This window comes from Zootoca vivipara, chromosome 2 (assembly GCF_965207765.1).
Source record: "Zootoca vivipara chromosome 2, rZooViv2.hap1.1, whole genome shotgun sequence".
Classification (NCBI taxonomy): domain Eukaryota; kingdom Metazoa; phylum Chordata; class Lepidosauria; order Squamata; family Lacertidae; genus Zootoca; species Zootoca vivipara.
This window is the reverse complement of record NC_142584.1, coordinates 68402573-68415986: the sequence shown is the minus strand read 5'-3', so window position 1 is coordinate 68415986 and position 13414 is coordinate 68402573. Positions and strand designations below refer to the sequence as shown.

General features: G+C 43.3%; 1 protein-coding gene across 2 annotated transcripts in view; it reads left to right on the top strand.

Moving 5' to 3' along the window:
• Window positions 1–13414, top strand: part of GNAI2 (G protein subunit alpha i2) — a 132575-nt gene that overhangs the window by 74480 nt on the left and 44681 nt on the right. For both annotated transcript variants that reach the window (XM_035105998.3, XM_088662147.1), the window contains exons 2-4: window positions 3187–3229; window positions 6445–6586; window positions 11611–11771. In XM_035105998.3, coding sequence (XP_034961889.1) covers window positions 3187–3229; window positions 6445–6586; window positions 11611–11771 — 346 coding nt within the window. The remainder of the gene's footprint in view (window positions 1–3186; window positions 3230–6444; window positions 6587–11610; window positions 11772–13414) is intronic.

The window sequence follows — 13414 nt, the reverse complement described above, 5'->3', positions numbered from 1 at the left end:
AAAATGGTACCATGAAATATTTGGAAAGTTGTGCTTGTTGAAGATGAAATGTGTCACTAGGCTGCCAAAGCATTTCCTCCATCAAGTTTAGAAGTAATTAACTGCAACTTGACCAGCTGGATTACTTCCCTGTCTGAGGGGCTGGGATTGAGAGATCTTGTGAATCTTCTGAACAGCTGTGCCATTGCAAACACCAGCTTGCAGATCTGAGCTCCTTAGTGAACGTGTTAATAGGATGCACAGTAAGAAGATCCCTCCTGCTAATAGTGAGGCTTAACTGGGGCAGAGAGTGACCCCCCACAGAGCTTTAACGATCCGTACATAATATATGATTGTGTGGATGGATCTTGGTGAAGAAACCTTATCTGCTTTCCCAGATTTTCTTCTCTGAAGGCATCTAAGAATTTTATAGTTGCACAGGCTACATGGGACAAAGCAGTGGGCAATTGGCCCAGCTCTTTTCCGGCCATCTTGTGGCATTCTGCTGTATGGGACCAATTTTCTAGAATATTTGCATACCTTCCTGTTGTCAGGAAAGTAATTGCTGTGGGCACCAGTCCATGTCTGCATCCATGCCTTTGTAAAATATGTGTGTGTGTGTGTGTGTGTGTATGTGTGTGTGTGTCATGGGGGACTTCGTCAAAAGCCTTACTGAAAGTACACTTTGATAATGTACTTTTATACATACCTACTCAGAAGTAAGACCCATTGAGTTTAATGGGATTTGCTCCCACCTGTTTAAAGGACTGCAGCCTAAGTGGCATGCATGAATTCACAGCCCCTATGAAAGTGTAGTTGCAGTTGATCATGCATCAATCACCATCTGGTCATGTGATTACCTCATTAGAGTTCACTTTTGTCCTTAAGGCATTGAGTGTTGCTCACACTGTCTGTGCTATGTGTACATTCGTATACCAGTCCCTAAAGTTGTGAGCCCTTATTGTAAAAACTTGTCACCTTCTGACCTCTGGCCCCTTGTGGTGGGATTGAAGTTAAGATCTCATTCCTTTCTCCACTCCCATAAGGGCTTGGCATTTTTTAAAATGGGAAATAGAGATGAGAATGCAAATATTCAGGCCTGATCGTAAAAACTACTAGATTAGATTGAAAGCAGCTTGCCAAAACTTTTGTGCCAGATGGGACATCACTTTTGTACAGGGTGCAGATTTGTGAGCTTTCTCCCTCTTGGATGAGAAATGGAATTGCTAATAGCTATATTTTAGAAATGGTTATGTATGGACAAGGCAAACCCCCCGAGCTTCTACATGCTCTTCTCAGACTTACATAGCATGTGGCATTTCCATTTGTGATATTTTTCTCTGCATCAGTAACCACTAGATTTCATAAAAGTCAGGATCCTGGAAAAATTGTTTCGCATTGCTAGAAAGAGCATTTTGTTACATTTCTTAATGGAGGACTGTTTTCTTAAAAGCTTTGTGCCTGTTTAATGCATCTCAACAAATAATTCTTTACTAGCCTACAAAAGTATTCACTAGCTGGTCTGCCCACAGGTTGCTGCTTTTTGCTACGCTGGTGACCTAAAAGGATTAAAAACAACAACACATCTTAATTCTTTCCTGTAAAACAACTTTTCTTCCTGAATCCTTGGAAGTGATTTGTAACTTGCCACTAGGTGCAGTGGTTCAAGTGTTGGACCAAAACTTGGGAGAACAGGGTTCAAACCCGCACACAGGCATGAAGCTCACTGGGTGGCCTTGAGCCAGTCACTGTCTTTTCTCAGCCCAACCTACTTCCGCTTGGAGGAAAAAGGTGGGATATAAATGGAATCAATAATGTAAATCAATAAAATGCTTACAAGCCTGTATCTAATCTTTCATGGGCCACCTATATTTGTTAGAATTGCAGTTTATCTTGCTACTTCTGCTTTCTCTTATGTATTAAATCTTCTGGCTCTCGAGGAACGTGGATTCAAGCCAGATGGCATGAAACCTACCTGACGCTGCTTGAAAGCAGATCTGTGCTGCTGTCTCTTTCTATTTTTCTAGGAGTGGAGGAAACTATAGCGCTGTGCATTTCCCCTGCCCGGAGCAGTGCACAGCTTTGTATTTTAATAGGAGCCTATGAGGTAATTCAAGTAGAATGGTTGTTTGCTAGCTGCCACCAGGTTCTGCTGCCTGCACCAAAGCCAAAGCAGCTCTTTGCAGCACATGTAGCCCGACCTGATGGCTGAGCCTCAGATTTCTGCAGCCTTTGGCGTTGTTGATTATGAGATATTGATACCATGGTGAAGAATCTGGCAGGCATCTACAGAACTGCTCTTGGGTGCCTGCGTGAACTTGGCAGGAATACAAATATTTATCATCTCCCCGGAGACTTTCTCTATCAGTCTCATGAAGTTTCACACTATTTGGCGTATGTGTGGTCACTGGAAAGTCTCACGAGGAGACAGGATGCTCAGTACCACACGTAGCTCTCTGCTCTTCATCTGTTTAAAGTCCTTGAGTCTTGGTTGTTACTCAGGGTTTAGCCAAGGTGGGGACTGGCTGGATCAATTAAAAAAAATATATCAAATCTGTTGGTTAAGACTAATGTAGTCACCAGATCTGTGGAATTAGGGATTTCCACTGTTGAAGTCCATCCTGTCCGATGTGCAGCATGTAATGCATTTTGTATTTCAGAAATGGATGTGGTGTCCACTCTGTTCATTAAGTCCAGGAAACTACCTTGGCATTATTGGTGGCTGTCTCTCATAGTGGATCTCCTGTCCTGAAACTGTGTGCTTTTCCCTTTTTCCCTTTTTTGAGCTTCGTAAGATAGTGGAGATGAGCGCCGCAACCCCAGAGTCGGTCACGGCTGGACCTAATGGTCAGGGGTCCCTTTACCTTTACCTAAGATAGTGGAAGCAGGACTAAGGGAATGGCATTTTGTTGTAGGCTTTGCACAACTCATGTCTTGTGCAAATTTATTTCACTCCACTTCCCCCCCCCCCGGGTTTGCCAACTATGTGACCATTGTGAACCCTAACATAAATGAATCCAGGTAACTCCCCTAAACTAAGTGGAAAGCCTCAGTTTAAAACTAGGTTCTCAGAACAAGCCTGCCAGGACTGGCAATTATCAGACCTAATGCTGAATCTGAGTACAGGAGGCTGGGGAGGGGGGGATTATGCACTTGAATGCCAGGGTCAAAGACCTGTATCTTACAAGTCTTCTTTATTTTCTACAGGTGCAGGAGAGTCTGGGAAGAGCACAATCGTAAAACAGATGAAGTAAGCATTCTTTTTTGTTCAAATATTGTAGCTCTCTATGTTATGTTCACCACTTTGTGGTGGTGGTATTTCAGTGGCTGCGTCCTGCATTCTTAAACCTTAAAGAAATGGTAAGCGTCATAATTAGCTGGTGGCCAACTGTAGCTTTGCACCATGGATGAGAAACCTGGCACCCTCCAGATGAGGCTACAGCTCCCATCATCCCTGACCAGTGACCATGTTGACTGTGGGCTGATGGGAGTTGTAGTCGAACAATATCTGGAAGGTCACAGGTTCCCCATTCCTGTGTATACACCCACCCACACCCACACACCAGAATAGACACAGATTTTTGCTGTGCACACATAATACTATTTACTTCTTTCTTTCCATGTTGGAATTATATTTTGCCTGATGCAGTCTTCTTTTTCTATAGAACAGAGAGGGCAGTGGAAAGTGAAGAGCCACTCTTAAAAATCAGTAGCAGCTACAATGTGATCTTTAATTGTAGAGTACTGTTGTTGTTGTTGCTGCTGCTGCTGCTGCTGCTGCTGCTGCTGCTGTTGTTGTTAAATATTTATTTATACCCCACCTTTTTCCTTGAGAGGGGTCAAGGCAACTTACAAATAAAAACAAGAGCCACTAAAAACATAGAAAAACAAACAATCATGTATAGAATTAAAACTATATACATGTACACAGCCTGTTGAAAACATACAAACATTACAATAAAAACAGCACCAGCCCTTTAATTAAAAGCAGTCATTTCCCAGAAGCCTGTTGGAATAAGAAGGTGGTGGAAGGACACTTTTAGTAGCAGTACAAAATCCTTGTTGCATTTCCATTCAGCCTTTACCAGCTTTCCATCATGGCACTTACTCTCCATAAGATCAGGAGGTGAGAAAACAAAATGTACTTGTTGCCCTTTACAACTCAAATGCTGTTTAGATTGTGCCTAATTTTGGATATGTGGCACAAACTCCTCAACCTGCCGTATTTTGAGAAATATGTGAACTTTTCAAAGTGAAAATGTAAATCTCCTGGTAGTTGAAGGGCAAGCTGCCTTTTAATATTTCAAGTAGATGAAGTAGATGAAGATATTTTTTAAAATGCATATATCCACATATCTGAATGCCTTCTCTCACATTGACTTTTCTGGGTGTTAAGATCAGCTGGGGAGACCCTGTTGACAGCGGAGAGACAGCCAACCTAGAGAGCTTTGAACTCTGCCCCCTACTGCCTTATCCTATAAACCTGGATCCCAGTTGGAACAGTTCCAGCAAGCAGGAAATAAAAGCATTAAGCCAAGGGAGAGATTACCCTTTCAGCCAACTCTCTGGGTGTTCTTGGGTATTGCCTAAAACCTTTCTCTGGCTGCGGAAAAAGAATAATTATTCTTTTGGCTGTCCATATAGATTAGCAAGAGACAACCCCTAATTTAAATACACACACCCTCACTGTATATGTATAATGCCAGCATATTGGGTCTCTGGCCTTTAGTAGTTACTGGAATTTTAAAAATATAGTCATCTGAACTGTTAAATTTAGAATGAACATTTTAATTTATATTGTCTGCTTCTGTTGGTCATGGTTGGCAGAGGAATGAGACTAAGTCTATTAAGCTGGCCTCCTGTCATGGAATTGCGCTCAGCATAGAGCAAGATGAGCTGAGAAGTTGTCTTTTCTAACGCGCCGGGTTTTGCTGGTTTGAAGCATTTCTATGATGCTCATCACAGCAGTATCCTAGAGCTGAGCCAGGCCAGTTGCAACTGGCCCCATTTCTCCGAGTAGATTCAGGCTTTGAACAATGTGGCCAGTTAGAAACTTTCTCTTTCACACTGATTGAATTGAATTGTTGCCTCTGGCTAAACTGACAAGCAGATGGTCTATTTCTCAGCTGGTGTGCCTTTCAGAGCCTTCCTAGCAGCAGTGCAGCCACAGCAGACCACAAGTCAATTTCAGCTCTGCTATTAGGAAAATAGCCCAGGGAGGCAAAAGCTTGATCTCAATCTGCTGCTATTGTAAAGCCTGGGTTCCTACCCTGGACTTGTGTGATTGCCATAGTTGATTGTTTTCTGGCTAAGAGAGAGAGCTGCTCTCTTATTGCTGCTGTTGTTGCTGCTCACAGCTGTATTCCCATATTTCACTTAGTTGTGTCCAGGGCAGCTGGACAACAGCAATAAATACCAAAAGCATCAAATTCAGTAATAAAAAGCAATAAATATATCAATCAATAAATATTTATCTCGCATGGTTAAGGCCTGTCAGAACATACTACTGTGAAAAGCCATCAATGGAGGGGCAAGGCAGACATGTCTAGGGAGTGCATTTCACAATCTGGGAGAAGCCATGGAAAATGCCCCCCCCCAATCCCCATGAAGTGATACTCAGAAATTGGCTGGCACATGTGGGGGTTTTTTGTAAGATATTTACCATTGAGCAGGCATTCCTTCAGTTATCCTGTTCCTAGGCTTAGAGCTATTTAGGTCATAAACAGCAGTTTTAGTTGTGTGTGGAAATGAACCAGAAACTAGTGTAGCTGTTTTAAGAAGGAAATTACACAATCTGGTTAACTGTCTGGCTTCTGCATTCTGCACCAGCTGAAGTTTCTGGAGACTGCAGAGGCAGCTAGCTCTCTGGTTGGTTACAGTGGATATGGTAAGCAAGAGCCATTATCACAGTTCAGGGGACACTTTCCAGCCGAGTAAAAGTATTCGAGGAGGTTTGGAGCAGGGCCAATGAGAGGTGTGTTGCCTGCAGACATGTCCGGCGAAGTGTCCTCAGGGCACTTTTCCTGAGCCTGGGGTTCCCAACCCCTAACTTAACAGCGTAGTTCTCTCTATGCTACTATTAGTGAGCCATTTCAGATAACCTGCTTGCATTTTGTAAAATAATCACTGCCCTCTCCCACAAATAGGGAAAAGTACCGGTAACCCTCAGAACCCGTCCAGACATTTTTACAAATCAAAGGCAAAGCAAGTTTCTGAAATGGGTTGAGTCAGGAATTTGGCACATAAGGGGAATGTGTCCTTTGGCATATTCTGAATTTAACTGAATTTTTCCTTCTCTCCACTTGCTCTTATGCTGTAGTATTGTCACATGGGGCACTCACTGCTAGTGACTTCTTTTAGCACAAATATTTTAGGAGAAGGAATGTAGCAAAAATTATCCATTTCAGGCCTCTTGCATTTGACATGCTGACATTTTGGATCGTTCTCTGTTCTCTTCTTTTCCAGGATTATCCATGAGGATGGATACTCAGAAGAGGAGTGCCGACAGTACAAAGCAGTGGTTTACAGCAACACCATTCAGTCCATAATGGCTATCATCAAAGCGATGGGGAACCTGCAGATCGACTTTGGGGACCCTGCCAGAGCAGTGAGTTTCCTTCCCTTCCTCCTTGTTGCTAACTGGCTTTCTCTAATCATATTAGTAGACCTCAAAATCCTTCCTGACATCTTCACCCAGTACTAAAATTGAAAAGTGTGCTTGTTCCCTTCAAGTGGGGCATCCCAGGGGTCCGGAGGTATGGGGCATTCGTGCCCAACATCCCTCCCCTCTGTCTTTTTTAAAAATCAGATCAGAGAATTAGTCAGAAGACACTTACTGCGCAAACACGAGTTTGCTGTTTCATTTGTGTTGCAGAATTTGACTTTTCATGCCCAGACATAGAACTTGGGTGACTTTGATGCAAAGTCCTCTGGCAGTGTGCCAACACTTTGTTAAGTTGTTAACGTCTTGACCAGGCACCCCCAAACTTCGGCCCTCCAGATGTTTTGGACTACAACCCCCATCTTCCCCAACCACTGGTCCTGTTAGCTAGGGATCATGGGAGTTGTAGGCCAAAACACCTGGAGGGCCGCAGTTTGGGGGTGCCTGGTCTTGACTGAAGCATATTAGTTACAATGAAAACGTAGTCATGTTAGTCTGTTGCAGCAAGGGCAACGAAGAGTCTTGTGGCACCTTCTAACTCGTTTATTAGGGCTTTTGTGGATTAGACACTACTTCATCAGATGCACAAATTGTCTTATCCTGAGTTCAGGTATATGGAAACATGGTTACACTCCACCCACCACCACCACCACCCCTCTCAAACTTTAGATAACATTTCGTGCATCTCATGAAGCTGAAGCTGGCCCACAAAAGAACTAGTGGCATAATTAACTCGTTCATCTTTAAAATGCGACAATACTCTGTTGCTTTTCACATTTGATTGGGTCCATCTGCCTGTGCTGTCAGAATGGCTCAAGTCAGCAGAGCTACAACAGAAACAATGCTGTTAATCAGCAGAAGGGGAAATGTAGCTTGTGTAGACATCTCATAAATAACTATAGGTTACAGATCAGAATGGTGGAAAGCTAAAGTGAGCTTGTAACAACAGCCTGTTGGTCATCACCTCAATCCAGGCAGACTCACATTGGGTGCCCTTTTGCATTTATCTTTGTACACGGACCACTTAGTCTAAAAGCAGCGAAGGGCAGCAACGTAGCTCTTTGTGGTTCTGGACGACTTCCTAAGTATTAATCACAACGTACACAAACAGAAAGCTGTTCATTGTCTGAATTCTGTTTTTTTGCTCTCCCAAGCAATTCCCCACGGAATCCCCCTGGCTAAGAAATTGTCCATAAACAATATGGAGGAAGGATGTGATGACACATCCTTTGAAAGGGGTGTGCGCGAGCACATGATGTAATGTTGCAATTTTTAAAAGGTTATAGCAGTTTGCAACCGACCTGTAACCTAAGCAACTGAGTGGAGCCATGAGCTGCAGAGGGGAGGGGGTGGATTCACAGTGTGTTGACTGGAGTAGAAGAAAGGAGATGCCTTGGAATAGGGCTGTACTGTATACGCAGCTGAACGTCTGTGTGAGAGGTGGCTGCTGAAAGGGCAGTTCTTTTTAGCAGCCTGTATATAAGGAGCCTTGAGAATCTGCTTGAATTCCTCTCCACAGTCATTCTCAGGTCCAAAAAGGTTGCAAGACTACTGCTCTAGTTTTTCTTCTGAGTATGAAATGTTATATTCTCTCTCACCCTACCCCACACAAAAAACCCAAAACCCTGTGGAATCTTGTCACAGTGGAAAACTGTATCTCAGCTCTTCATCAATAGCTGCCTGAGGAGTTTGGATTAAGACTTGCATGGGCAGGGAGAAAAGCAAGCCAAATATTTTAATTGCGCACTGCTTGTTTTTTTAAAATAATTACAACATCTTCAGAGTTTTTGCAAACCTGCTAAGAGGAGCCAGATTTATGCCCATCCAAAAGTGCTTCTGGCTGTTCACCATCAGCAGAAGTGGCATCTGTTTACATAAAATGGAGCATGCTGTTTGGTTCCTGCTATTCAATGAGGAAGAGCCATTCTGTCCCAGGGTTATTATACTTCGTACAAAAGATGCATTGCATTTGGAGTGCCATATATTTTGCAGATGGCATCTGCCTTTTTTTTTTTTACTTAGCCCAAATCTGATATGACCCTGGCATCCCGCTGCCCCATCCCCTTTCCCAATGCGCATCCATGACAAATCATAACAGTTGAGAGTGACTTTCAGTTGCAAGTGTGGGTTAGGTCTGAGTTTGAAAGAGAGGAAAATTAAACTTTGAGGGGAACTTTTATCACTAACTTTAAAAATGGGAAGAAGGCTGAAGGCATAGGTTTGGGATGTTGCAACTATGGGGTACCAGCTTGACAGATGGCTGCCAATCAGGGACTGATCCAAACATTTGAGAAAAGCAAAACATTCTGGCGGAGGATGGAAATCTCCAGAACTGGTGCAGGGCTGTTGGTGATAGTGGGGTGGGTGAAGTGAGCCATTATTGTTGCTGCTATGAAGGATGATGAACCCAGAATTTAAGTGTCAGTATAAACACTAGAAATATAGAAAGGATCCTTGGAGTAGGCAAAGGGATTAGCCAGTGTGGTATAGTGGTTAGAGTTGGACTAGAACCTGGGAGACCAGGGTTAAAATCGCCATTTGGCCATGAAGCTCACTGGGTGACCTTGGGTCAATCATAGATTCATAGAGTTGGAAGAGGACCTGATGGGTCATCTAGTCCAACCCCCTGCAATGCAGAAATGTCAGCTATGTCTAGTTGTGGGGCTTAAATGAGGGAGGGGAGAACCATGGACACTACTTTGAGCTCCTTGGAGAAAAAGGGGGATATAAATGCAATAATAAAAATAAAAGTTTATTGAGAGAAAAGCAGGAGAAAATGCAGCAGAAGTACTTTTCTCTCTCTAGGTCAATGCTATCTGGCTGCAGAAACTGGCTGGTGCCAGATTGAATTTGTTAGAGGGTATAACAATGAGTTGTAAGAGAAATAAGGTTGATCTTTTGCCCAGAAACTAATTGGAGTGGATTGCCTTTAAGATCACGAATGTCAGAGGATGCAATGGCAAAGCCTGGTAGCAAGTTTCTTGTAGTCAATAAGGTGAATGTCCGTAGCAGCTACTTTCTAAAATACTAGAACAACCATGGTTTTTATTATTAGTAAAATGAGCACGTCCATGCCACTAATCAAATGGAATAAATGTTCAGAAAGCAGGAAAGTACTTCAGTATATTCCTTTTCTTCTTTTTATCTTAAAGAATCCTAGATTTGCAGAGTTGGAAGGGACCCCAAGGGACCCCCCCCCCACTGCCATGCAGGAATCATAACTAAATAATAATCCCTGGCAATTGGCCATCCAACCTCTGCTTAAAAACCACCTTCCAAGGTAGTCCATTCCACTGCTGGAATAACTCTTACTGTCATAAAATTCTTCCTAATATTTAGTTGGAGTATCCTCTATCTTGTAATTTGAATCCATTGGTTTGTGTCCTACCTTCTAGAGCAGGAGAAAACAGCCTTTCAGGTACTTGAATATGGCTATCAATCCTACCTCACTCTTCTATTCTCCAGACTTATACCCAAGAAAGCCATGTTCATTGAAGAAACCCTAGGAAATTGGCTTGTACTGAGCCAGACCACTAGTCCATATAGCGCAATAATGTCTACACTGCCTGGCAATGGCTCTCCAGGATTTCAGAGACGGCTTTCTCTCAGCCCAGCCTAGAGATGCTGGGGATTAAACCTGGAGCCTCATGCATTGAAGGTGGATGCTATACCACTGAGCTATGGGCTTTCCTCTTGAGGCTACATTTAAGAGTTTTGGTTCTCTGAGCACCTATCTAGGTTTGATAAGGAGAAACCTTTGTGACTGGGGACAGTGTGAGTGGTGCTTCTGGCTCATTATGCATTTTCCACAATGTGCATTTTCTGACCCTTAAAGCAGATGATGTAAAAGTGACCTTTTTTACAGGACCAATTTATGATAGTATAGCAATAGGCAGGATTTGCAGTTGCACATCTCCATCAGGCAGAAGTACCTAATTCACACAGCATTCTTTGCTGCAGTCTTCCCCATCATTTGGTCCCAAGTGTTGTTTTGGCTTCTTCCCCAAAAATGTTGCAGCTACCTTCAGTCAAGTCCATAGAATAGCGTTGCCATGTTAGAGTCACGGAAGGCCATTCTGTTGCTGTTGGGCATCCTCAGTGTAAGCACGTTCCAATCTCGTGGGATTTCATCATTCATGTTGTTACTCCTACACCAGCAACTGGATTTTCGTAAGGAGAGACAGCGCTGGAGTGGGAATTAGCTGCTTGAACAGAATGTTTGTGGGTGATCCTATCTTCCATTTGTCACCATGTCAGCATGTCAACAGGCCACAAGGGAGCAATTTTTCAACAGTGCCACACCTCTACAGAGAGATCTGAATTGGGCTTAGACTCATAATAGTTTAATCATGGATTCTTCGTCTTTGTAATCGAATGAGCTGTTTTGACAAGAGACACATATTCGAAATTCTTGCTTCTTGTTTCTGCTTTTAACTTTGATTCTTAGTGTCTCTTGACCATTGCATTAAAGGCATTTGACACGTTGATGTTTTTGCCACTTTGTCTTGCGTTTCTGTTTTGTGTCTTTGAGAAGGAAAAGTGGATAGCACCAAATAAATTTTCACCTTTCCAGAGTAATCCTGCTCAGGTCCACCCGCTGTCAAGTTACGGGCAAATTCATGCTTCCACTAGGTGTTCCCTAGAGTTTTTGCAACTGAAGATAAGCTGTAATTGTGTTCCTGTATTGACCATCAAATTGTTTGCCTGATGTCAGCTTTGTTTAGTGCTGTTAAATCAATAAAGTCTTTAAGCACTGGCTTCTTGCAGAGATGTTGACACATTCTGCACGGGCAACTGCTTTGCACCTAGGGAATGTTTTACTCCATTGCTCAGCACTAAAACACACTTCCCCGGGGATGACCCTCTTGGGAGGAGTGTGGGAGTGGAATGTGAGCTTCATTGTGATGCTCAGCAGATGAGCCAAGGAGAGCTCAAGGGCCTAACCACCTGGGTTTTGTTTTCCCCTGCAGGATGATGCCCGTCAGTTGTTTGCACTCTCTTGCACTGCAGAGGAGCAGGGGATCATGCCAGAGGACTTGTCCAACGTGATCAGGAGGCTGTGGTCAGACAACGGAGTCCAGGCCTGTTTTAATCGTTCCCGAGAGTACCAGCTGAATGACTCTGCTGCATAGTGAGTGACTTTTCCTTGGATATTTTATTTTTGCTGGGGTCAACATATTCTGAACTTTAAATAGCATTTGAGCAATGGCATCTTGCTGTGTGTGGGGAGCCAGTGTGATATAGGGGGCAAGATGGAGCAGACTTGAGTGACCCTCCAAAGCCACTCAATCAAGGCTAAACTAAATGTGACAATTAACAGGCCTATGTATGTCTGTTTCAACTGTGGGCAGTTCTGCAAACATTCTTGCCATAATGGCATTTGTTGTATATTGGCTAAAGTAGTATTCGAAATGAGAAGGGAGTTAATTATGCCTCCAGGATGTATAGCTCTTTAAAACATGGTGGTAGCTGTACTTCCAGCTTTTATTTTGTGTGCTGTCATATTCCTCTTTGCTTCGGAAAATCCTCCTGCTAGAAGTCCACGTGCATGCATAAAACTCCCTTCCTAGAGTGACGGAAAGCATGGCTGAGCAGAATGTCTGGCTCATGCATGAGGTACCTGGGGGCCTTGTTACAGGGGCAAAGCTCATCCACATAGTTCCTGTGGGATTGTTGAGGTTGTGTGTTAAGAGTTGGAGACATGCACGCTTTCCCAAGTTGTGGCCTCAGCCTGCAGCTAACGGAGAAAGGGAACATTCCGTTGATGAAACAGAGAAAGTGGGTGAAATGTTGGCTCTGTGTCGGCCTATTTTATTTCATATTTTTGTTTTCCAGAAATACTGCTGAGCAGTTCAGACTTTGATTATTTGTTGCCTTTTTACTCATTTGGAATGTCCCACATCTGCCTGTGGAATAGCTATTTAGATTTCGGCATCAAATGCCGTCTTGTGGCATACGAAAACATAAATATTGTGTCAAAACACAGATGGGCCCGCAGAAACGAGGGGTGTTAAAATGAAGAGAACTATCCAGGCTTTCTGAACAATATATGTTTTCTAAGGGAAGAAAATTATGTTTTGAAATGTGCTTACGCAGCTCGTTAACTCTATAATGAGGCGCCTTTGCCAGTCTCGCAGCCATTGTTAAATGTGTCTACAATTCACTTGCTAAGTTAGCTGCAAGCAACCCACTGTCTCCACAATATGCTGGTATTGTTGACAGCAGACCACCATGCTAACAGTTGGAGGCTTCCATCACATATGTATACTTTGAAGTGTTCTTCTGTCCTGGATGTCATGCTTAATGTGAGCACTAGCAGAAAGCCTATTGCCTTTTTAAGACGAGCCATCTCAGCCGGTGAGAAGAAGTGTCTGCCTTTCCATTTCAATTGATAAAAAAAGAGAGAGAGGAGAGGGGCAGCTGAAACCAGCCCACCCTTCCTCTAACAGTGTGTTGGTTTTTCCTCTCAGTTCAGCTTGCGTTTCCCAAACACATGCTGTGACACTCTGCTTTCTGCTTGTGAGTAATGTGGTGCTTTTATCTTAGGTCATAAAGAAAGCCAAGAGGTCTCTTTTCTTGATGCAGGGTCGGGCAGGTCAACTTGGGTGTTTTTGGAGGGGAGTTTTGCAGAATCCCTGAGGACCTGCCCTTCAGATAGTCTCTGCTTTCTGCCTAGTAATGCTGCTTAAGGGAGGGCAGTTCAGCAAAGGTCAGAGTATTTATCTGTAGACGAGACTTCTGAGTCAAGTTTCTTAAAAGTCAAGTTAGGAGTAG